The sequence below is a fragment of the Oncorhynchus mykiss genome, chromosome 10 (assembly GCF_013265735.2).
Source record: "Oncorhynchus mykiss isolate Arlee chromosome 10, USDA_OmykA_1.1, whole genome shotgun sequence".
NCBI lineage: Eukaryota > Metazoa > Chordata > Actinopteri > Salmoniformes > Salmonidae > Oncorhynchus > Oncorhynchus mykiss.
The window spans coordinates 17,263,692-17,289,781 of NC_048574.1; the positions used below are offsets into that span (position 1 = coordinate 17,263,692).

At 42.4% G+C, this 26,090-nt stretch overlaps 1 protein-coding gene across 9 annotated transcripts in view; it reads right to left on the reverse strand.

Moving 5' to 3' along the window:
- LOC110533427 (CMP-N-acetylneuraminate-beta-galactosamide-alpha-2,3-sialyltransferase 4) overlaps positions 1-26,090 on the reverse strand; it is a 52,934-nt gene that overhangs the window by 11,989 nt on the left and 14,855 nt on the right. For 4 of the 9 annotated variants that reach the window (XM_021617616.2, XM_036989810.1, XM_021617617.2 and 1 more), the window contains exons 3-11: positions 23,169-23,240; positions 22,366-22,441; positions 13,368-13,442; positions 12,605-12,702; positions 12,118-12,181; positions 11,808-11,903; positions 11,494-11,683; positions 9,814-9,957; positions 982-1,134 (exon numbers count right to left, since the gene is read on the reverse strand). In XM_021617616.2, the coding sequence (XP_021473291.2) occupies positions 982-1,134; positions 9,814-9,957; positions 11,494-11,683; positions 11,808-11,903; positions 12,118-12,181; positions 12,605-12,702; positions 13,368-13,442; positions 22,366-22,441; positions 23,169-23,190 (918 nt within the window). In that variant the 5' untranslated portion in view covers positions 23,191-23,240. The other 5 variants (XM_021617619.2, XM_021617621.2, XM_021617622.2 and 2 more) reach the window with 5 other exon arrangements.

A 26,090-nucleotide genomic window follows, 5' to 3' on the forward strand; every position in this document is an offset into this window, starting at 1 on the left:
ATTTGGCTAAGGTGTATGTAAACTTCCGACTTCAACTGTAGGTTGTAATATGGCTTTTTTCTCCTGCCTTGGCTCCCCCAGTGATTTTCCCCACCCACCGCTACTGTGTGGAGAGTGCTCCTGGGACAGTCCCAAGATCCCGGATACCCATGTTAATCCCTAAAACACACTGGATGTTTATCAGATTGTGATAAAGGTGTGTAGGAAAGGATAGTCCTTTTTCAGTGTCCCAACTATCTTCCTTCACTGTGGTCCTGTGTGGCTCAGTTGGTACATTAGTCTGGATCGTGGGTTTGATTCCCGCTGGGGCCACCCATGTGGAAATGTATGCTCATTTTATACCACGGCTGTCAGCCAATCAGCATTCAGGGCTCGAACCACCCAGTTTATAATATATCATATACAATTGTATCATTCACTTGTGCACTACTCTTAGTGTTGCATTGGTCAGGAGTGAGGGTGTAGGTATACAACAGCACCAGAGTCCTCTAGTCGCTTCAGAGCTTTCACCTCATGGGAGAGGTTGTGGTACGAATTCTGTCAGGAAGAGGAGAAATTAACAAATCTATTGATTTTCAAATATGTTAACACACCATGCAAAGTGGTTTGAAATTGTTCATGACAACAGAACGCCAAAGTCACTCCTCTGTATCAATACATTTAATTTGATGTGTCTCCACATATCATATTCAATGTTATTCATTTGTGACTTTGCATAGTGTTTTAGACAAGACAACTGATTGTTGATAGTCCAAGGGCTACATCCCAATTATCTTTCCTTCCTCCCAAAGTGTGCTCTCTTTCACTTGCTTTCACTGATTTGAAAGGAAATGACTGGTTTACAGAATGTGGTGGAAACTCCCTCTGGCCCATGCATCCACCAATCCAATGCTTTTAGATTTGTGGGAAGTAGTGAATGAGTGTACACTTCAGAAGAATGTAGATATTGTTGAAGCACCCCATTTCAATTTCCTCCCTCACCTTCATAGACTTCATGGTGTCATAGCCATAGTAGTGAATGGGGTGCTTCAGGTCTTCAGACTCTGGGTAGCCAAATCCAGCGATGTGGATCACGTCACAGTAGTTAAGGGCCACGTAGATGGCTAGAATGCCAGTTGTAGGGTGCGTTGGGATCTGTGAGGACAAGCGCAAGAGACACATTAGAGATATTATATTTTATTTCACCAGTAGGTGGCAGCACTAGTGTGTGAAAATAACAATGAAAGACGATCAGTCTTCTCCATCACTACAACATCAGTTTTAATATAATAATAATATGATATACACCATTTAGAAACACTTTTATCCAAAGTGATTTACAGTCATGGGTGCACACATTTTACATATGGGTGGCCCCAGGTATCGAATCCACAATCCTGGCATTGCAAGCACCATCGTCTACCAACTGAGCCATAATGCCTAAACACTGTACATACTTACATCCCTCCAGTTTCACACACACAGGTGAAGCCTAGTCCTGGATTAAAAAAATTATCCATTAAAAATACTTTTTAGTCCAGAACTACACTTAAATGGACCTTAGTGTATATACCGTACAATACAGTACCATTTAACTGTACCATATGAGTTACCATCTAACTCATGGGTGTCAAACTCTGGCCCGTGGGCCAAATTTGGCCCGCGGGGTAATTATATTTGGCCCGCGAGACAATACCAAATTACTACTAGAGCTGGCCCGCCGGTATTATACAGCGCATTCACCACTAATACTATGAATCCCATAATGCTCTGCTGTTTTCGCGTGCCAATCAGGACAGGACCCAGAAACGCTCTCTCCTCTGTGACAGTAGTCATAGCAACATAGACGCTACAACTGTCAGCGAGCTAACCCTTCCCAAAAATGGCGAAAAGAAAGGCAGAAAACAGGAGCTTTCTGGACAAGTGGGAGGCAGAATATCTGTTTACATATGTAAAAGACAAACCTGTTTGTCTTGTTTGTGGAGTCAACGTGGCTGTAAGTAAGGAGTACAACATTAGACGACACTATGAAACGAAACACCATGACAAATACAAGGACCTGGACATGACTCAAAGGAGCCAGGAAGTAGAGGAGATGAAAAGAAGTTTGGTTTCACAACAGAATATGTTTAAAAAAGCCACATCACAAAGCGAGGCTGCTGTAAAGGCTAGTTATATAGTGGCAGCAGAGATCGCAAAATCAGCCCGGCCCTTTAATGAGGGAGAGTTGTGGGAGAATCAGATGCTGCAAGGAAACCCTTGCCATTTTCCCTGCTGCCAATCCATAAAAGCGCAGATCTCTACCGCCGTGTTCCCATGCGCACAGTTTGCTGAAAAACTCAGTGTTCTCGCCGCTGAGTTTAGCCGGCGATTTGCCGACTTCGATGCCCAGAAATGCAAGTTTGAACTGCTTAGTAATCCCTTCGCAGTTGATGTGGAAAATGCACCAACCAACATCCAAATGGAGCTGATTGAACTCCAGTGCAACGACACGCTGAAGTCAAAGTATGATGCTGTGGGCGCCGCACAGTTTCCACGGTTCATCCCTGACACAATGCCTCAGCTCCGCACCCAAGCTGCTCAGATGCTCTCCATGTTCGGCAGCACTTATCTATGCGAGCAACTTTTCTCCTCGATGAAGATAACCAAAACAACTCACAGGAGACGTCTGACTGATGAACATCTTCGCTCTATACTGAGGATTTCTTCAGCTCAGAGCTTGAGCCCAGACATTGATGAACTAGCATCCAAGAAGAGATGCCAGGTATCTGGCTTGGGCACATCAGATTAGACCAGTGTGCAATAATTAACGTTTTCTTTATGCACTTTTTCTTGCTACAAGGCATGGGCTTGAATGGTTGATTGATTTATTATCATTTTATTTGTAAAATTATTAGCCAGTGGAAAAAGTTTATTTTGGTATTTAAATCAGAAGGCTGCAAATAGAAAAGAGGCATACAATTTTTATTTAAATGTTATTTATTTAATAAATTAATGCCATTGATGTGTTTTTTCATTTGAAATTCGATTTTGCATGTCTCCACTATTAAATTATATATTGTATGGTAATAAGCGATGCTTGTTCCATATTCAATGTTAAAGCAAAACTTGTTTGGGTCCATATTAAAAGGTTAATTTGTTCAATGTTGGCCCGTGACTTTGTTCAGGTTTTACATTTTGGCCCACTGGGTATTTGAGTTTGACACCCCTGATCTAACTCATTAGGTACAATCTAACTCATTGTTACCAACTAAATCATTAGGTACCATCTAACTCATTGTTACCATCTAACTCACTGTTACCATCTAAATCATTGTTACCTAACTCATTTGGTACCATCTAACTCATTTTGTACCATCTAATAAATGTTCCTTTTTGTATGTGTGCGTGTGTGTGTGTGGGGGGGGGGGGGGGGGGGGGGGTAGATCACCTTTAATATTGCAGATATATTGTAGGTTCTATGAATTTAATTTTGCATAATTTCTAATCCCCCTTATTTTAATTTTCTTTATACTTTTTCCCTCCTACCCTACCATCCCTATCCTGATTGGAGTAAACTAACGGACAGCAATACTGCTACTTACAGCTATTTTCGCTCACATCTACAGTACCCGTAGTTAAATAATTATACGTATATTCCTAATATTCTCTTTCTTCAAGTGCTGGATTTAATCTCACAGTGGCCAATCCCCTAATCATTCCGATTTTAACTCAATCCCTCCAATGTCCACAGATTAACCCATCTTTCCAAGTATAATGATATTTCCTTTTGCAATACATCCCTCCATTTTACTATGATGTCTTATGAGGGTCCAGAATCTCCCTATTTATTACATTTCTACTGATATTGCCCTAAAAATAAATACCTTACCCCAGAGTATAATAATATTTTCCATTAACTGATCGTGGTTTTTCAGATCCCCTAACAATGTTTGCAGGTCCATCTAAACCCTAATATTTTGACATAACAACCGTACCTGGACCTGACTCCAAAAGAGAGCCACAAATGGACAGTACCAGAAAATATGTTCAATTGATTGTTTCCTCAAGACGGACTGTTCAATGCCTTATATATTGAGCATTATTTTTGTAGCAAGTATTTTATATAACAGCTTTAAATTGAAACGAACGGATTGTTTGTTTTATACTGTATGTCAGTTCATAGACCCGATGCCAAGGTATTGGGAAATCAAGAATGGTATTGCTGTCAAAACTTTTAGACTTTAAGCCATCATTTTTGGTGGATTTATAGTAACGATTTTAAGCCATTTATGATTCAATGGTGGTGCTGGTTGGTGGTTTGAAGATACCCCTCTAGTGGTGTGGGGGCTGTGCTTTGGCAAAGTGGGTGGGGTTATATCCTGCCTGGTTGGGGCCACAATGTCTCCCGACCCCTCCTGTCTCAGCCTCCAATATTTATGCTGCAATAGTTTGTGTCGGGGGGCTAGGATCTGTCTGTTATATATGGAGTATTTCTCCTGTCTTATCCGGTGTCCGGTGTGAATTAAAGTATTCTCCCTCTAATTATCACTCTCTCCCTCCCCTCCCGGAGGACCTGAGCCCTTGGACCAAGCCTCAGGACTACCTGGCTTGATGACTCCTTGCTGTCCCCAGTCCACCTGGTCGTGCTGCGGCTCCAGTTTCAACTGTTCTGCCTGCGGCTATGGAACCCTGATCTGTTCACCAGACGTGCTACCTTGTCCCGGACCTGCGGTTTTTGACTCTCTCTACCGCACCTGCGTGCTCTAACTCTGAATGCTTGGCTATGAAAAGCCAATTGACATTTACTCCTGAGGCGCTGACCTGTTGTACCCTCTACAACCACTATCATTATTATTATTATTTGACCCTGCTGGTCATCTATGAACGTTTGAACATCTTGGCCATGTACTGTTATAATCTCAACCCGACACAGCCAGAAGTGGACTGGCCACCCCTCAGAGCCTGGTTCCTCTCTAGGTTCCTGCCTTTCTAGGGAGTTTTTCCTAGCCATCTTGCTTCTACATCTGCATTTCTTGCTGATGGGGTTTTAGGCTGGCTTCCTGTATACCACTTTGTGTCATCTATTGATCTAAAAAAAAAGGCTTGATTGGGTGGCAGACAGACCAATTCTTTAATTTCTTCTTTACTTCATCTTTAAGTCATTGTCTCTTCCAATTTTGTGGCAGAGCCATGGTGAGTTGGTTCTAATTTTGTATTGAGTATACACCTCCATACACTGTTGTTAAATGCTTGTGTGACAATGTTACCGTTCTTGTTTACAATGTCCTTCATAAATATTATACCCTTGTAGTTTTTCCAATAAATATACTTTTTTCTCTTTCAGTACATTGTGGAGTTTAGACATATTATTTGCTGTAATATTAGATCTTCCTTTTCTGGAGGATGAAATTGAAATTGTAGCCAACTCTGTAAGACTTCATTTAAAAAGGAAGATACTTTAAAGAGGGACCCATTGTCAAGGTTTTAATCTGCAAAAAGGCAGAGCCCACTCTTAAACATAGGATGGGGCTCTCTTAGAAGGCTTGCTCGAAAACCAGTTTGGATTTAGATACAATTTCAGTAAAATGGAGGCTTTAAGGGAGAGATTTTATGCCTTAATATTTAATTGTTTTAAACCTCCAAACTCAAATATGCTTGTATAACGTTATCTGGTTTTCCATTCCAAATAAAGTGAAATATGTTTTTCTTTGCATGATTTGAAAAGTCGGTACAGTCGGTAGAGCAATGAATAAATACACTATATATAACACTATATGTGGATTCTGACAAAAAAATGTGGATTCAGCTATTTCAGCCACACCTGTTGCTGATAGGTGTATACAATTCAGCACACAGCCATGCAATGTCCATAGACAAATATTGGCAGTAGAATGTCCTTACTGAAGAGCTCACTGACTTTCAACGTGGCACCGTCATTTTTTTATTTGACCTTTATTTAACCAGATAGGCTTGTTGAGAACAAGTTCTCATTTACAACTGTGACCTGGCCAAGATTAAGCAAAGCAGTTCAACACATACAACACATACAGTGGGGCAAAAAAGTATTTAGTCAGCCACCAATTGTGCAAGTTCTCCCACTTAAAAAGATGAGAGAGGCCTGTAATTTTCATCATAGGTACACTTCAACTATGACAGACAAAATGAGAAAAGAAAATCCAGAAAATCGCATTGTAGGATTTTTAATGAATTTATTTGCAAATTATTGTAGAAAATAAGTATTTGGTCACCTACAAACAAGCAAGATTTCTGGCTCTCACAGACCTGTAACTTAATCTTTAAGAGGCTCCTCTGTCCTCCACTCGTTACCTGTATTAATGGCACCTGTTTGAACTTGTTATCAGTATAAAAGACACCTGTCCACAACCTCAAACAGTCACACTCCAAACTCCACTACGGCCAAGACCAAAGAGCTGTCAAAGGACATCAGAAACAAAATTGTAGGCCTGCACCAGGCTGGGAAGACTGAATCTGCAATAGGTAAGCAGCTTGGTTTGAAGAAATCAACTGTGGGAGCAATTATTAGGAAATGGAAGACATACAAGACCACTGATAATCTCCCTCGATCTGGGGCTCCACGCAAGATCTCACCCCGTGGGGTCAAAATGATCACAAGAACGGTGAGCAAAAGTCCCAGAACCACACAGGGGGACCTAGTGAATGACCTGCAGAGAGCTGGGACCAAAGTAACAAAGCCTACCATCAGTAACACACTACGCCACCAGGGACTCAAATCCTGCAGTGCCAGACGTGTCCCCCTGCTTAAGCCAGTACATGTCCAGGCCCGTCTGAAGCTAGAGAGCATTTGGATGATCCAGAAGAAGATTGGGAGAATGTCATATGGTCAGATGAAACCAAAATATAACTTTTTGGTAAAAACTAAACTCGTTGTGTTTGGAGGACAAAGAATGCTGAGTTGCATCCAAAGAACACTATAGCTACTGTGAAGCATGGGGTGGAAACATCATGCTTTGGGGCTGTTTTTCTGCAAAGGGACCAGGACGACTGATCCGTGTAAAAGAAAGAATGAATGGGGCCATGTATTGTGAGATTTTGAGTGAAAACCTCCTTCCATCAGCAAGGGCAATGAAGATGAAACGTGGCTGGGTCTTTCAGCATGACAATGATCCCAAACACACCGCCCGGGCAACGAAGGAGTGGCTTCGTAAGAAGCATTTCAAGGTCCTGGAGTGGCCTAGCCAGTCTCCAGATCTCAACCCCATAGAAAATCTTTGGAGGGAGTTGAAAGTCTGTGTTGCCCAGCAACAGCCCAAAAACATCACTGCTCTAGAGGAGATCTGCATGGAGGAATGGGCTAAAATACCAGCAACTGTGTGTGAAAACCTTGTGAAGACTTTGTGAAAACGTTTGACCTATGTCATTGCCAACAAAGGGTATATAACAAAGTATTGAGATAAACTTTTGTTATTGACCAAATATTTATTTTCCACCATAATTTGCAAATAAATTAATAAAAAATCCTACAATGTGATTTTCTGGATTTTTTTTCTAATTTTATCTGTCATATTTGAAGTGTACCTATGATGAAAATTACAGGCCTCTCTCATCTTTTTAAGTGGGAGAATTTGCACAATTGGTGGCTGACTAAATACTTTTATGCCACACTGTAGTTACACATGGAATAAACAAACATACTGTCAATAATAAAGTAGAAAAAGTATATATACAGTGTGTGCAAATGAGTTAAGATAAGGGAGGTAAGGCAATAAATAGGCCATGGTGGCGAAGAAATTACAATATACCAATTAAACACTGGAGTGATAGATGTGCAGAAGATGAATGTGCAAGTAGAGATACTGGTGTTCAAAGGAGCGACTGCTGAAGCACGTAGGGAGAAAAAAAAGGTCTGTTCTCGGTTAAAACACTCACTACCGAGTTCCAAACTGCCTCTGGAAGCAACATTAGCACAATAACTGTTAGTCGGGAGCTTAATGAAATGGGTTTCCATGGCCGAGCAGCAGCACACAATCCTAAAATCACCATGTGCAATGCCAAGCGTCGGCTGGAGTGGTGTAAAGCTCGGCGCCATGGAACTCTGGAGAAGTGGAAACGCGTTCTCTGGGGTCATGAATCACACTTCACCATCTGGCAGTCCCACGGATGAATCGGGGTTTAGAAGATGGCAGGCCAGGAGAACGTAATATACCCAAATGCATAGTGCCAACTGTAAAGTTTGGTGGAGGAGGAATAATGGTCTGGGGCTTTCATTGTTCAGGCTAGGCCCCATAGTTCCAGTAAAGGGAAACCTTAAAACTACAGCCTACAATTACATTCTAGATGATTCTGTGCTTCCAACTTTGTGGCAACAGTTTGGGGAAGGACCTTTCCTGTTTCAGCATGACAATGTCCCCATGCACAAAGCGAGGTCTCTACATAAATGGTTTGTTGAGATTGGTGTGGAAGAACTTGACTGGCCTGCACAGAGCCCTGACCTCAATCCCATTGAACACCTTTACGATGGATTGGAACACTGACTGCGAGCAAGGCCTAATCGCCTAACATCAGTGCCTGACCTCACTAATGCTCTTGTGGCTGAATGGAAGTAAGTCCCAGTAGCAATGTTCCAACAGCTAGTGGAAATCTTTCCAGAGGAGTGGAGGCTGTTATAGCAGCAATTGTGGGACCAACTCCATATTAATGCCCATGATTTTGGAATAAGATGTTCGACAAGCAGGTGTCCACATACTTTTGGTCATGTGGTCATGTATGTAAACTGAGAATTCACTAGAAAATGAATTAGGGTAATCTTCTCGTAAATGGAGAGGTGTTCTCAGAGAAGTAACTGTTATCTATTATTTTACATAAAGGTTTTTGAACAATACTTTTACCCATCTTAAGTTGAAAAAAAAAACAGGCACTAAACAGATTCTAGACGTACTGTATCAAATGCTTTCTCAAGATCTGCTATAACGGTTATACATGGTTTACCTGCATTCTCATAGTTTTCCATTATTTGTAGTAGTTGTCTAACGTTGTCTCCAGTATATCTTCCCTCTAAGATCCCGTCTGATTGTGATGAATAACGTCCAGAAATACCTTTTTTAGTCTATGAGCAATACATTTGGCCAATATTTTTGCATCACAACACTAAAGGGTCTAACTCATTGTTACCATCTAACTCATTAGTTACAAAGGACAACTAGTAACCCCAAGGACCAAAGTTCAGACACCAAGGTCTGTAGGTTCCAAAACATAGATGACTCTCCACCCTTTCAGTCATTTCCCTTACAAAACAAGGCTTGTTTTCTTAGTCACGCCTTCCAGAGAAAGAAGGAGACGAGAGAGGAAGGATAGCATCAGTGACCCAACTCCTAGCTGTGACTAATGGGAGGAGCGCCATTCCCTAAAGTGACCTCATCAAGAGTGGCCATGTCACAGTCATTAAATAATTTAATCAAGTTTACAAGACACAGGCTAAGCTCTACTATTTTTTTAAAAATGTTTTTTATATTGAACAGATAGAACAGTAGAGAGGAGACAGGAAAGATTGGAGGAGATAGAGCCAAAGGGCAGTGGGCGAATGCAAACCCATGCCAACTCTGTCACTAGTGCAGTGGGTCAGTGGCGAAACCACTGGACCACACAGAAAATGCATCCTCCTGCCTTCCCTTCTTTGAGCTAGTCATTGATCAGTATGTGATTGTATAGTTGAAAGCAAAGGTCCTATAACATACCTTTCACCAATCCGGCAAGCGGTACAAGAGCGCCAATTCTAGGTCCAAGAGGCTTCTAAACAGCTTCTACCCCCAAGCCATAAGAATCCTGAACAGCTAATCAATTGGCTACCCAGACTATTTGCATTGCAGCTCTCACCTGGTTGGTCTTTGGAGGTGTGTTGAGAGGCAAGCGGAGCAGGCGGCTGGCCGTTTGCTGCAGGAAGTAGGGGTCCAGGATGCGGATGTGGCTGGTTTTACCCAACCAGATCTCAGGAGGGGGTTTCCAGAAGCCCTTTCTGATCTGAAGCCACAGATAGGGTGAATAGAGTGAGTCTAGTTAGAAAGAGTCCTGGGTGGTCCGTATGTATCAAGCGTCTCAGATTAAGTGTGCTGATCTAGGATCAGGTCCACTTGTCCATCTATTCTTATTCATTATGAAGGCAAAACTGATCCTAGATCAGGACTCCTACTCTGAGACGCTTGATAAATACGGCTTCTGGTTAAAACAGCTTCACCAGTAGGTTTACGTTCCACACCAGCACACTACTTAGTAGGGCCAATATCCACACCAGCACACTACTTAGAATCAGACCTGGATTCAAGTACTATTTGAAATAATTTCAAATACTTTCGCTCGGTTTGATTGAGCTAGCAAGGCGCAATGGAATTGTTGCAAAAGTGCAAACCCTACCCATCTAGGACTGCAGGCAGACTACACCAAACACTAGAAGTATTTGAAAAATGTCAAATTGTATTTGAACCCAGGTTTGCTTAGGATGCATTCCCAATACATTGCTGAATTTTAAAGTGCCGTAAAAAAGTATTTGCCCCCTTTCTGATTTTCTGTATTTTTGATATTGACTGTTATCAGATCTTCAACCAAAACCTAATATTAGATAAAAGCAACCTGAGTTTACAAATAACAAAACAAATTATACTTATTTAATTTCTTTAATTAGCAAATTTATGCAACACCCAATTCCCCCGTGTGAAAAAGTGATTGCCCCCTTACTCTTATTAACTGGTTGTGCCACCATTAGCTGCAATGACTGTAACCAAATGCTTCCTGTAGTTGAATTGGATATTGCATAACTTTTAAATAAATAAAATAAGTATAATTTTTGGGGGTTATTTGCAAACTCAGGTTCCCTTTATCTAATATTAGGTTTTGGTTGAAAATCTAATAACATTCAGTATGAAAAATGTAGAAAATCAGAAAGGGGGCAAATACTTTTTCACAGCACTGTATGTGCTAAACTAGCATGGAAATTACAACAGAGCCTAGATCTAAGTATTAACTCCTGCCCAGTCATTGGTTGATCACACTTGCCTTCTCGTCCCTCTTAGAATTAGATTACTGTGTAAATGAGGGTGGCATGACCCTACACCCCAAGGCCGTTCCTTTCAACATTATTATTAGACACTGCTCCAACACAACCTACTAACAGAGCCTCAGGGTAGGAAGATAGGGTGGGAAATACAATGTTCCAGCAGGTGAGGGTGATCATGTTTAAACAGACAGGGTGTTTTAATGTGGCATTGGGGAGAGAAGAGTGTGTGTATGGATGTATGTGTGTGTGTGTGTATGAAACAGAAAGAGGTAGACTAGACTAACTAGAAAGAGTAATCAGTTGTATAATCCCCTGTCCTCCATTCATGTTTTTTACCTCATATATGATACTGTATGCCCTGTAATCAATTTAAAGTTACAAGGCACATTTCTGTATAAACAGACAATAAAACCTTACTTCATCTATTCATATGTTGTCTTAAAGGTATATGGGGAGTAATGGGCATCCCTGTCTTTGTGTTGAAAATATCACATCCAGTATAGTACCCTCTTCTCATTGTACAGGATCTCTTTGAGCCAGCGCACGTCCTGCTGCTTGAAAGGCACGAGGACCATGAGGGTGTCAGGGTCATTGTGGATGCTGGGGTTGTAGGAAGCCGACTCAGGGTAAAAGAGGCGCATGGTAGTCTTGTTCCCCACGTCGTCCTCATACCCCCGAACTGGTGCATCGTTCAATCTGGGTATGACCAATAAGACATTGCATGAACCATAGTCACACAGCCTACATACTGCTGTTAGAACCATGACATAATGTGAAATAAATGTGACATAGCAAGACATAAAGCACTCAGTCTCTTTACCTGATCACTATGTCATACTTGTTAATGGCACTTCCTAACGAGGTGTTCTTGATCGCGAACCCATTTCCAACCACCATGCAGGTTTTGCAAGGCAAACTGAGGGCAGGAAGAGGACAAAACAGTACAGCTCAACCAAGGTATCATGGTAGACCTTTAAAAAACATGAATTGTCCATCAGGAATGTGTCAACTGTCAGCTGAATAAAATATTAACATCAATAGATTCATAAACTAGATTGTAATCTGATGCAAACAATGACTAGTTTCTACAGTAGCGTCATTGTCAGGGATGAGATATACTTTGACCTAACTGTTTTATCGTCTCAGGCATGTCATAGCTAGCCATGGCTGCCAATGCTTTCATGAGAAAAAGCTCTGGAAAACAGAAAATTAACATAAGCATCTCACACAAGAAATGTAAACATGAGACACAGACATGGTTAATGCAGATAACACTAGTAACATTGATGCTTGCTATTACATGTCAGTAATAACACTGTCATAAGAATAACATAACATGCACTAGTCGAGTCCAAAAGCATAATTCAAATAAAAGCACACTGAAAAGTACCTTGAACAGAATATGCATTTTGTATGAAGTACCCAGAGGAGGCTGGTGAAGGGGACGACGGCTCATAGAAATGGATTGAATGGAATGGTGTCAAACACGTGTTTGATGTGTTTGATACCGTTCCATGAATTCCGTGCCAGCCATTACAATAAGCCTGCCATTCTATTTAAAATGCCACCAGCCACCACTGGAAATACCCTTTGAAGTGGAGGATGGTGACAACATACCACTGCCCTTAACACCATAAGGCAAGGCTGACGTGGACAAGTAGCGTCGCCAGAAGAAATCCTCCAGCTTCAAGAAAAGTTGAGCATTCCTGCTTACACTGGTAGGACAAAAACACAGGTAGAAATACATACACCTGCTGATAAGAAATATTAAATCAATGTGGCATAGACTTATTTAAATGCCATCAATGTGGCATAGACTTACATAGACTCACTTAAAATAACTATGATTTTGGAAGGAAGATGTTATATACTTTCTTCGAAGCCTGATTTAGATACGAATTTGTTAAGAATTACACTTGTGTTGAGAAACAAACCCAAACTCATTGTATCATTGCAAAACCAAATTAGTTTGTTAACGGTCTAAAATTTAAAAAAAAAACTTCTGTTACCATGGCAAAACATGACACACCTAACTGGTCACATTTCCAAGAAAGCACAAAGTTAAAAAAAAAAACAGAAGAGACAAACATGCACATGTTTTGAATTTGTGATATTGTTGTCACTACCAAAGTTGCAGATGTATTTTTTTTTTCCTTCTATGCTATATTTACATTAATTATTCAAATAGAGCCTATGACCCAAATATTTGGCAGTTGAGAAAGGAAAGCTTCATCTTATCTGCAGCAGAGGGTGAGAGAGAGAAAGAAAGGGATAAAGAATGAGAGAATGAGAGTGAAAGAGGGACAAAGAAAGAATAAAAACAAATCAACTCCCCCCTCCTCTCCTCCATGTTTCTTATCAAGTAGACTTTATTACTCACTTGAAGTTGAGTCTCTCCCACTTCTGAGAGATATTCCAGCTGTCACAGAGGGCCTTACTGAAAGCCCTTTCACTACTGAAAGACACAGAACATGGAAACGAAACAGAAACACTCAATTGAAATAGAGACTCGACTGAAACACACACAGTATGGGGTCTCTGGGATGGTTAAAGGTCTCAACTGGGAACCAACAGCTGGGGACATAACGTCGGTTTCCACTGTGGATATCTGTGGTAGAAATTAGCCACCTGTGGTAAACTGTGGGGTGTTGGGTTGAGCGTGCAGAGATTGACACAGAGACAGAGAGGCTTTAGTCCGCAAAAACAACTTTACTAAGACAAAAAATAAATATATCAAAGAAATAACTTAGGTTTTGCTCAGTCTTCCTTCTCTCTCTTAACTGGTGTCCGTCTCTCTCCCTTCTCTCCCGCGGTGTGCCATCGTGCTCCTTTTATTTAGCCTCCACAACTGGTTGGCACTTTCCTCTAATTACCTTCACTTAGCTGTCCGTGTCGGGGTGCCCAGCTCACGTATTCCCAGCAGAGGGAGCCAACATCGCCTCAAGTACCTCCCTTCTATTACCATCCCCCGGGGTAGACCTCCTGGGATGCCACCCCACCCCCTTGGCCCTGACTAGGAGGGAGGCATGCTCAGGGCTAGGTTTGCATCCCTCCTGGATAGGGCGTCCGCATTGCCGTGCTGGGACCCCGACCTGTGGATGATAGAGAAAGAGAATCGCTGTAAGGACAGGAACCAGCGGGTGACAGGGTCATTCGTGTCCTCACCTCGTGCCATCCACATGAGGGGGGCATGGTCAGTAATCAGGGTGAACTTCCTCCCGAGGAGGTAATACTTGAGGGTGGCGAGGGCCCACTTCACGGCGAAGCAGTCCTTCTCGACAATTGAGTATTCTTTCTCCCTCGGGAGAAGCTTCCTGCTGACATACATGATGGGGTGCTCCTCGCCTTCCTGCTCTTGGGACAAAAAGGCCCCTACCCCGGTGTCAGACGCATCTGTCTGGACCAGGAGTTTTTTTGAGAAGTCCGGGGTGACTTGTACCGGGTGCGAACATAGCACATCCTTCAGGGCCTTGAACGCCGCCTCTGTGTCCTCCGCCCATCTCACCGTCTGGGGTAGTCGTGCCTTGGATAAATCTGTGAGGGGAGAAGCTATTGCGGCAAAGTTAGGTACAAATCTAATAGCAAATTGTTTTTCTTGTGGTTTCAAATTTCCCCTCCCGATCTGATATCCCAGATACTCCACTTCGGCGTAGCCCAGCTTGCACTGTTACGCACAGCGCCTTGCGTGGGTGCCATTTCTTCAGTAAATTCACATGGTAAAACTGGTGGGGTTTCTCTGCACTGGTTGGCGGACCTTATAATTGACGTCGCCTACCCGCTCAATGATGTCGTAGGGTAATACCCCATACAGTGGGGAGGACAAGTATTTGATACACTGCCGATTTTGCAGGTTTTCCTACTTACAAAGCATGTAGAGGTCTGTAATAATTATCATAGGTACACTTCAACTGTGAGAGACGGAATCTAAAACAACAAATCCAGAAAATCACATTGTATGATTTTTAAGTAGTTAATTTGCATTTTATTGCATGACATAAGTATTTGATGCATCACACAAGCAGAACTTAATATTTGGTACAGAAACCTTTGTTTGCAATTACAGAGATCATATGTTTCCTGTAGTTCTGGACCAGGTTTGCACACACTGCAGCAGGGATTTTCACCCACTCCTCCATACAGACCTTCTCCATATCCTTCAGGTTTCGGGGCTGTCGCTGGGCAATACGGACTTTCAGCTCCCTCCAAAGATTTTCTAATGGGTTCAGGTCTGGAGACAGGCTAGGCCACTCCAGGACCTTGAGATGCTTCTTACGGAGCCACTCCTTAGTTGCCCTGGCTGTGTGTTTCTGGTCGTTGTCATTCTGGAAGGACCAGCCACGACTCATCTTCAATGCTCTTACTGACGGAAGGAGGTTGTTGGCCAAGATCTCGCGATACAAGGCCCCATCCATCCTCCCCTCAATACGGTGCAGTCGTACTGTCCCCTTTTCAGAAAAGCATCTGCAAAGAATGATGTTTCCACCTCCATGCTTCATGGTTGGGATGGTGTTCTTGGGGTTGTACTCATCCTTCTTCTTCCTCCAAACACGGCAAGTGGTGTTTAGACCAAAAAGCTTTATTTTTGTCTCATCAGACCATATGACCTTCTCCCATTCCTCCTCTGGATCATCCAGATGGTCATTGGCAAACTTCAGACGGGCCTGGACATGCGCTGGCTTGAGCAGGGGGACCTTGCGTGCGCTGCAGGATTTTAATCCATGACGGCGTAGTGTGTTACTAATGGTTTTCTGTGGTCCCAGTTCTCTTCAGGTCATTGACCAGGTCCTGCCGTGTAGTTCTGGGCTGATCCCTCACCTTCCTCATGATCATTGATGCCCCACGAGGTGAGATCTTGCATGGAGCCCCAGACTGAGGGTGATTGATCGTCATCTTGAACTTCTTCCATTTTCTAATAATTGCGCCAACAGTTGTTGCCTTCTCACCAATCTGCTTGAGTATTGTCCTGTAGCCCATCCCAGCCTTGTGCAAGTCGAATTCAAACAGGTGCAGTTAATACAGGAAATGAGAGGAATACAGGAGGGAATCTTAAAGAAAAACTAACAGGTCTGTGGGAGCCGGAATTCTTACTGGTTAGTAGGTGATCAAATACTTATGTCATGCAATAAAATGCCAATTAATTACTTAAAAATCAGACAATATGTTTTTCCGGATATTTGTTTTAGATTCCGTCTCTCACAGTTGAAGTGTATCTATGATAAAAATTACAGACCTCTACATGCTTTGTAAGTAGGAAAACCTGCAAAATCGGCAGTGCATCAAATACAGTGGGGCAAAAAAGTATTTAGTCAGCCACCAATTGTGCAAGTTCTCCCACTTAAAAGGATGAGAGAGGCCTGTAATTGTCATCATAGGTACACTTCAACTATGACAGACAAAATGAGAAAAAAAAATCCAGAAAATCATATTGTAGGATTTTTAATGAATTTATTTGCAAATTATGGTGGAAAATAAGTATTTGGTCACCTACAAACAAGCAAGATTTCTGGCTCTCACAGACCTGTAACTTCTTCTTTAAGAGGCCCCTCTGTCCTCCACTCGTTACCTGTATTAATGGCACCTGTTTGAACTTGTTATCAGTATAAAAAACACATGTCCACAACCTCAACCAGTCGCACTCCAAACTCCACTATGCCCAAGACCAAAGAGCTGTCAAAGGACACCAGAAACAAAATTGTAGACCTGCACCAGGCTGGGAGGACTGAATCTGCAATAGGTAAGCAGCTTGGTTTGAAGAAATCAACTGTAGGAGCAATTATTAGGAAATGGAAGACATACAAGACCACTGATAATCTCCCTCGATCTGGGGCTCCACGCAAGATCTCACCCCGTGGGGTCAAAATGATCACAAGAACGGTGAGCAAAAATCCCAGAACCACACGGGGGGACCTACTGAATGACCTGCAGAGAGCTGGGACCAAAGTAACAAAGCCTACCATCAGTAACACACTACACCGCCAGGGACTCAAATCCTGCAGTGCCAGACGTGTCCCCCTGCTTAAGCCAGTACATGTCCAGGCCCGTCTGAAGTTTGCTAGAGAGCATTTGGATGATCCAGAAGAAGATTGGGAGAATGTCATATGGTCAGATGAAACCAAAAGATAACTTTTTGGTAAAAACTCAACTCGTCGTGTTTGGAGGACAAAGAATGCTGAGTTGCATTCAAAGAACACCATACCTACTGTGAAGCATGGGGGTGGAAACATCATGCTTTGGGGCTGTTTTTCTGCAAAGGGACCAGGACGACTGATCCGTGTGAAGGAAAGAATGAATGGGGCCATGTATCGTGAGATTTTGAGTGAAAACCTCCTTCCATCAGCAAGGGCATTGAAGATGTAACGTGGCTGGGTCTTTCAGCATGACAATGATCCCAAACACACCGCCCGGGCAACGAAGGAGTGGCTTCGTAAGAAGAATTTCAAGGTCCTGGAGTGGCCTAGCCAGTCTCCAGATCTCAACCTCATAGAAAATCTTTGGAGGGAGTTGAAAGTCTGTGTTGCCCAGCAACAGCCCCAAAACATCACTGCTCTAGAGGAGATCTGCATGGAGGAATGGGCCAAAATACCAGCAACAGTGTGTGAAAACCTTGTGAAAACGTTTGACCTCTGTCATTGCCAACAAAGGGTATATAACAAAGTATTGAGATAAACTTTTGTTATTGACCGAATACTTATTTTCCACCATAATTTGCAAATAAATTCATTAAAAATCCTACAATGTGATTTTCTCAATTATTTTTTCTAATTTTGTCTGTCATAGTTGAAGTGTACCTATGATGAAAATTACAGGCCTCTCGCATCTTTTTAAGTGGGAGAACTTGCACAATTGGTGGCTGAGTAAATACTTTTTTGCCCCACTGTAGCCAGGAATTTACTCTGCATGGTAGGGATCAGCACCAAGACCTTCTCACCGGGTTGGAACTCTTGTGGTTGGGCCCCCCGGTTGTAGACACGCTCCTGGGCATGTTGTGCCTGGGCCATGTGCTCTCTCACCACTGGCCAATCCCCGTCATCCTCTCCCTCATCTCCTCCACATGTTCTACTATGCTGCGAAGGGGGGTCCGCTGCTCTTCCCAGACCTCCCTGACTAGGTCCAGCAGCCCGCGGGGCCGACGGCCATACAGGAGCTCAAAGGGGGTGAACCCAGTGGATGCTTGGGAACCCCGTGGATGCTTTTTCCTTTTCTTCCTTCTCGGTGTGCGCCCAACAGGAAGTGACGTAACTCGCCATCCGAGTTGTCCCAGAGCTGTGGGGTGCGGAGGGCATGGCCTCCTCCCGGGCGGGACAGCTCCACGCGAGGTGCCCCGGCTCACCGCACTCATAGCAGAGTCTCTGATCGGGGTCCAGCAGCCGCCGGCGTCGTCGGTTTGAGTCACCCTCCCGCTTCACAGCCTTGGCTGGTTCCGTCCGGGCCCCCTTCAGCTCCTCGCCTCTCTTTGTGTTGGTCGCCCCCCTCGCCGCGTCTCCTTTCTCCGCTCGGGCCCCTCTCAGCAGGTCCTGGGTGTTCTGGTGAATTTCCACCGCTGTCAGCAATTCCTCCAGGCTCTGGGGGTTCTGTATGCTCACCATCTTCTTCATCTCGTAGGGCAGGGCCCAAAGGTATTTATCCAGGACAAGTTTGTCGAGCATCGGGAGGGACGGTACTTCCGTCAGTAGCCAGCCACACCAGGTCGCTTATCTGCGCACGCGGGGACAGGGTGGGGTCAAAGGTCCAGTCGTGGACCAGTTGTGCACGGCGTGCGAGATTGAACCCATAACGGCTTAGTATCTCCCGTTTGAGTTCCTCATAATTTGCGGCCTGGTCAGTGTTCAAATCAAAGTAGGCCTTCTGGGCCTTCCCAGAGGTAGGGTGCCAACAGGCTGGCCCACTGGGGTTTGGGCCATCCTTCCCGATGTGCCGTCCTCTCGGAGGTGCACAGATACGGCTCCACGGCATCTTCCTTCCTTAACTGAATCAAGAACTGATTCGGGCCAGACTCCTGAGGCCTCCCAACCTTCAACTGGGCTACCTCAGCTACCAGTCTGCGGTTTTGTTGGAGCTGCTCCTCCAGTGCTTGCTCCTGGAGAGCCTGTTGCTTCTGCTGGCTGAGGATGAACTGAGCTACCAGCTCAGCCCTCCATGGTAAACTCCGCACACTCGACCCCACGGCACCCAAATCTATTGAGTTCCCCGCAGCCCTCCATGGTAATCTCCGCACACTCGACCCCACGGCACCCAAATCTATTGAGTTCCCCGCATCTCCACCATATGTGGTAAACCGTGGGGTGTTGGGTTGAGCGTGCAGATTGACACAGAGACAGTGAGGCTTTAGTCCGCAAAAACAACTTTACTAAGACAGAAAATAAATATATCAAAGAAATAACTTAGGTTTTGCTCGGTCTTCCTTCTCTCTCCCTTCTCTCCAGCGGTGTGCCATCGTGCTGCTTTTATTTAGCTCTCCGTGTCGAGGTGCCCAGCTCCCGTATTCCCAGCAGAGGGAGCCAATGTCGACTCACGTACCTCCCCTCTATTACCATCCCCCAGGGTAGACCGCCTGGGATACCACACACCACTTTGCCCAAGGTTATGCCACACTTAGGGTTTCAAAAGGGTTCTTCAGCTGTCCCCATAGTAAAACTATTTTTGGTTCCAGGTAGAACTACAGTACCAGTCAAAAGTTTGGACACACCTACTCATTCAAGAGTTTTCCTTTATTTTTTAGATTCTCCAAAGTAGCCACCCTTTGCCTAGATGACAACTTTGCACACTTTTGGCATTCTCTCATCCAGCTTCACTTGGCACTACTTCCAACAAGGAGTTCCCACATATGCTGAGCACTTGTTGGCTGCTTTTCCTTCACTCTGCGATCCAACTAATCCCAAACAATCTCGATTGGATTTAGGCTGGAGGAATGTGGACTCCAGATCATCTGATGCTGCAATCAATCACTCTCCGTCTTGGTCAAAGACCCCTTACACAGCGTGGGTCATTGTCCTGATGAAAAACAAATGATAGTCCCACTAAGCGCAAACCAGATGGGATGGGCGTATCACTGCAGAATGCTGTGGAAGCCATGTAGGTTAAGTGTGTCTTGAATTCTAAATAAATCACTAACATTGTCACCAGCAAAGCACCCCCACACAATCACACCTCCTCCTCCATGCTTCATGGTGGGAACCACACATGCAGAGATCATCCATTCACCTACTCTACATCTCACAAAGACACAGATTTCCACCGGTCTAATGTCCATTGCTTGTGTTTCTTGGCCCAAGCAAGTCTCTTCTTATTATTAGTGTCCTTCAGTAGTGATTTCTTTGCAGCAAACAGTTGATGGTGAGATGTGTCTGTTACTTGAACACTGTGAAGCATTTATTTGGACTGCAATTTCTGACGCTGATAACTCTAATGAACTTATCCTTTGCAGCAGAGATAACTCTGGGTCTTCCTTTTCTGTGGCGATCATCATGAGAGTCAGTTTCATCATAGCGCTTGATGGTTTTTGCGACTGCACTTGAAGAAATGTTCAATGTTCTTGAAATTTTCCGGATTGACTGACCTTCATGTCTAAAAGTAATGATGGACTGTCATTTCTCTTTGCTTATTTGAGCTGTTCTTGCCATAATATGGACCTGGTCTTTTACCAAATAGGGCTATCTTCTATATACCACCCCTACCTTCTCACGACACAACTGATTGAATCAAATGCATTAAGAAGGAAAAAAACTCCACAAATTTACTTTTAACAAGGCACACCTGTTAATCGAAATGCATTCCAGGTGACTACCTCATGAAGCTGGTTGAGAGAATGCCAAGCTGTTATCAAGGCAAAGGGTGGATACTTTGGAGAATCTCAAATATAAAATACATTTTGATTTATTTAACACTTTTTTGGTTATTACATGATTCCATTTGTGTTATTTCATAGTTTTGATGTCTTCACTATAATTCCACAATGTAAAAATAAAGAAAAACCCTGAAATGAGTAGATGTGTACAAACCTTTGACTGGTACTGTACCTGGAACCAAAAAGGGTTATTCAAAGGGTTCTCTGCTAAGAGTGGGTGGGTGGATATCTTATAATTTGATAAAAGTGGGTGAAAGAGTGGGTGAAAACACGCTGAAATTGAAGTGAAATTTCACTTCCTTATGTTATACAATACATTTTACCAAGACAAATATGAATATTCATGTTATGAATCATTCAGTGGGCTCTTTCTCTAACATATAACTAACTACATTCTATATTTTTTTTAAATCAGATTTCACAACCTAATGAATGCAATAATAAGCACTGAACTCTGTTGACATAGTGGTGCAGGTTTCTCATAACTTTTGATGATTTTACATTTTGTTGTTGACGACTTCAAAGTTGTTTCCGCAGGTAGCTAAAAGCTAAATTATCATGACACGAGCTGAATTAAATGTAAAAGGCTTTAAAAAATAAAAAGCTTGTTTTTGTGAGAAAAGTTTGAAAAAGAACAGGAATTTCTAATTAATATGAAAAGTGTATACTAAAATATGAAAATACTACATGTCATGTCTCTATGTTGTTTCATGTCCTGCGGATTTGAGACGAAAGATGACAAGTTCAATGGGAAAGTGAGCCTGTCAGGTAAGCCATTAGCCTTAATTCTGGCACAGAATCCAGCCTAGCTGACGCAGTGCAATTTTCCAGATTTTTGACCACTTTTTTTCTCTGGCCTCCGTTGATTTAGTCACCGTAATTCTGCTATCATACAAGGGTAAAACCTCAAATAACCTTTGAACGGATAATGACAGACGTGGTTTGGACTACTGGTTTTCTTAGACGATTGTCTAGACAATTAACATATCATTTTACCCATTGGTCAAAAGATGCAAATCCTAAACTTGATTCGATGGTCTGGTCGAAGCTATCTGTCATCGGTACTGCTCTATTTTTCTCTTATACGTACAATTTGTAATGTTCTGTAATTTTTCTGTTTAGATAGCTATACTGAATAAAATGTGCCGCTTATCGAAGTCTAGCAGACCCTCCTCTGTCTTTCTCTAACAGTGCCTGGTCAGGGCAGCCCTGAACCAAGCTTAATCTCTCCCCCCAGCAGTGCTAAAGAGCACATGGGTACGTCCCAAATGGCACCCTATTCCCTATATAGTGCACTACATTTGAAGAGGGCCCCATAGGCACTATTTTGGACCGGAGCCCTATGGGCCCTGGTCAAAAAGTAGCACACTATATAGGGAATAGTGTGCCATTTGAGACGCAACCTGTATCTCTCTTACAAGCCACACCGTGCTTACATAAACTCTGCCATCCTCTGTAGCACTCAAATCCTGTCAAATGCAGAAGGACCTTGAGGAGCACCAGGTGGCTGAATGAAGACAAAGGGGAGCTTTACCTCTGAAGGAAGAAATGTGAATAGTAGTAGGACACACAGCACAGCAGCAGCACAGGTACAAGTACTCTGGACCATGCTGCAAATTAACACAGGGAGGTGATTTTAATGTACAGATACCTTTTGCACGCTTCACAGCACACAGCATGCCATACTCGCCTGGGTCAAAATCCGTAAAAGAAAGGCAGACACAAAATAATCTCCCTGGTGGTATTGAAGATACAAGGGCATTTGTTATTTCAATTTAATGCAATAAAATATTTTTCACTAGCCGATTTTGACCCAGGCGAGTGCAACATGCTGTGCAATGCTGTGACACAAATAACAAAAAAAGACTGGTCAAACTCAAGCTCTGGGGGCTGTATATATCAATCTAGGATCAGTTTATCCTTTCAGATAATAATATATGAGTCATTGAAAATGTGACCTTTAAGTGAATTGAACTTGAACTTCAAGACAGTGAACACGCCCTGGAATTTGACTAATGGTAACCGACCTGTTTTTCAACACATTACATATAGCAGAGTAGCAACAAAATAACGTCTGGGGTGCTTATTAACAATAAGGCGTTACAAGCAACACATTTCAATATATTCACAAAGAAAAGCCCATTTTCTTTACTAACCTCCGCTCACATTTGAACTGACTAATGTTATGGAAAACCCAATAGCAGAATATACAATAACATAATACCATAACTGACTAAATTACCTGGCATTAGGTTATCTGAAATCTGAAGCATCTGACAATTCTCAAACTGATAGAATTGGATCTAATTCATTGAAATACTGGTTTAAATCACTTACTTTTGGTGTTCTTCAGGGACATCTTCACCTGCTCCTTCTCATGTCTGGAGTGTTTGTGGTGATGGTTTCACCCTGAGTGAGTGAGTGAGTGAGTGAGTGAGTGAGTGAGTGAGAGAGAGAGAGAGAGAGAGAGGAACATCCCATTTAATAGATCGCCCAATCAGCTAGCCACCAGTCAGCTGTAACACTGCCCTTTTCCTCCCTCCCCTCATAGGTTGGTCTACACACACACACAAAAGCTCTCTCTCTCTCTCTCTCTCTCTCTCTCTCTCTCACACACACACACACACACACACACACACTAGCTAGGAATTGCCAGGGTCCTCACGATACAATATTATCACAATACTTAGGTGCCGATACGATATGTATTGCGATTCTACATGCTTTGCCATTAAATAATGTGATTTTATTGAGATTCCATAGTCCAAACATATTGGGACACGAGAGAGCCATGATAAAATGTTTTGGTCAATCATGGAAATAAAAGTGCTGAAAACAAATTGGCTCCTTATTTAAAAAGAAGATGGAGAACAAGCTATGAAGGAAAAATGCTGGAGTTTTGGTGCAGGTACAACCAATTAGTGCAAAAATAATACTGCGATATTGTCAAAAAGATATCTTGTCAAAAATAATATTCCGATATGTAAAAACAATTCAGCATCACTAACACACACAAATCTAATTTTATTTGTCAAATGTGCCGAATACAACAAGTGTAGACCTTACCGTGAAATGCTTACTTACAAGCCCTTAATCATCAATGTAGAATTTTTTTTAAAGTAAGAAAATATTAGCAAAAATAAATAAACACAAAATAAAATAAGCTAAAGTAAGAAAAAAAGTAACAAAATAACAGTAACGAGGCTATATACAGGTGGTACCAGTACCTAGTCAATGTGAGGGGGTCAGAGCATGTGAGCGGAGTTGAGCAGTTGGAAATCTCACTCATGGAGCTGTGCTTGCAGACAGCTCCAGCGCTCCATGTGGCATTGAACGTTTTAGCAGGATTCTTTCTCTTCACAACTGGCTACGTGATTATTGCAGCTCAATGGGTGTAATTTTGTTGACAATTTTGATACCTTTTGGAAACAAAACACGTTTTATAAGGAGTATGGGATCCAAACAAATAATTTGGGTTCCTGGATCCTTTCACAGCATTATAAGGCTACGTTGAGACAATGACTTATCAATGCCCCAGCCCAAATACGTTAATCCCTACCATTGTGACTCTGAGTCGTCATAATTAGCTTTAGCAAATGTACATTATACCAGGGGCGTTGGTAGACACAATGTAAGTAACCTCATTTATGTCCCTCTAACTGCCCTGAATGCCTCTGCTGATCCTACAGCTATTGTATGCAGCAATCATATGCCTATGAACCAGATTTATGCTGTTTGTACTGAGGTGGTGTGCCCTAGTAGGAATGCCACTGTGTGCAGCTCACCCTGCACTAACATAAATAACATGAGAATATCTACTTCTGCTAAGCTTCCCAGTAAAGCAATGAAAAGCATCACAGAACAGAGCTCAAAATAGCCCATGTTAACATATGTAGCTTAAGAAACAAGGTTCATGAAATTAATAACTGGCTAGTAACAGATGACATTCATATTCTGACTATCTCTGAAACTCACTTAGATAATACATTTGATGATACAGTGGTAGCAATATAACATTATAACATTTACAGAAAATGTGCTTAAAATCAGTATCCAGATCCATCAGATGTAGTGATCACAATATAGTAGTCATATATAGGAAAACCAAAGTTCCAAAGGCTGGGTCTAATATAGTGTATAAGAGGACATGCAATTCATGTTGTAGTGATTCCTATGTTGTTGATGTAAAGAATATTTGTTGGTCTGTGGTGTGTCATGAAATGCAAACAAACGCTGCACTTAACACATTTGCAAAATTGCTTATCCCAATTACTAATAGGCATGCACCCAATAAGAAAATGACTAAAAACTATTAAATCACCGTGATTGATAAGGAAGTGAAAAATTATGGTTGAGAGGGATGAGGCAAAAGTAATGGCAAATAAGTCTGGCTGCACAACCGACTGGCAAACTGAGAAAGTTGAGAAATCATGTCACTAAACTGAATAAAAAGAATAAACTACACGATGAAACAAAGATAAATGACATAAAGAATGATAGTACAAAGCCTTGGAGCACCTTCAATTAATAAAAAAAAGGCAAACGCTTATTCATCACAAAACCGACTGATATTGCCAACTACTTTAATGATTTTTTTCATTGGCAAGATTAGCAAATTTAGACATGACATGCCAACAACAACCGCTGATACGACAAATCCAAGTATATCTGAACAAATTATGAAAGACAAACCTGTTACCAACCCTAAGTAAAGTTTTGAAAAAAATGTGTTTGACCAGATACAATGCTATTTTACAGTAAACAATTTGACAACAGACTTTCATCACCCTTATAGGGAAGGACATTCAACAAGCACAGCACTTACACAAATGACTGATGATTGGCTGAGAGAAACTGATGATAAAAATATTGTAGGGATGTTATGTTAGACTTCAGTGCAGCTTTTGACATTACCCATCATAGTCTGCTGCTGGAAAAACATATATGTTATGGCTTTACATCCCCTGCTATATTGTGGATAAAGAGTTACCTGTCTAACAGAATACAGAAGATGTTCTCCAAGAAGCACAAGTGACTCGGTCTATAAAAAAATTGTCAGATGAAGCAGATGCTAAACTACAGGACTGCTTTGCTATCAGACTGGAACATGTTCCGGGATTCTTCCGATGACATTGAGGAATACACCACATCAGTCACTTGCATTATCAATAAGTGCATTGACGACGTCGTCCCCACAGTGACTGTACGTACATACCCCAACCAGAAGCCATGGATTACAGGCAACATTCACACTGAGCT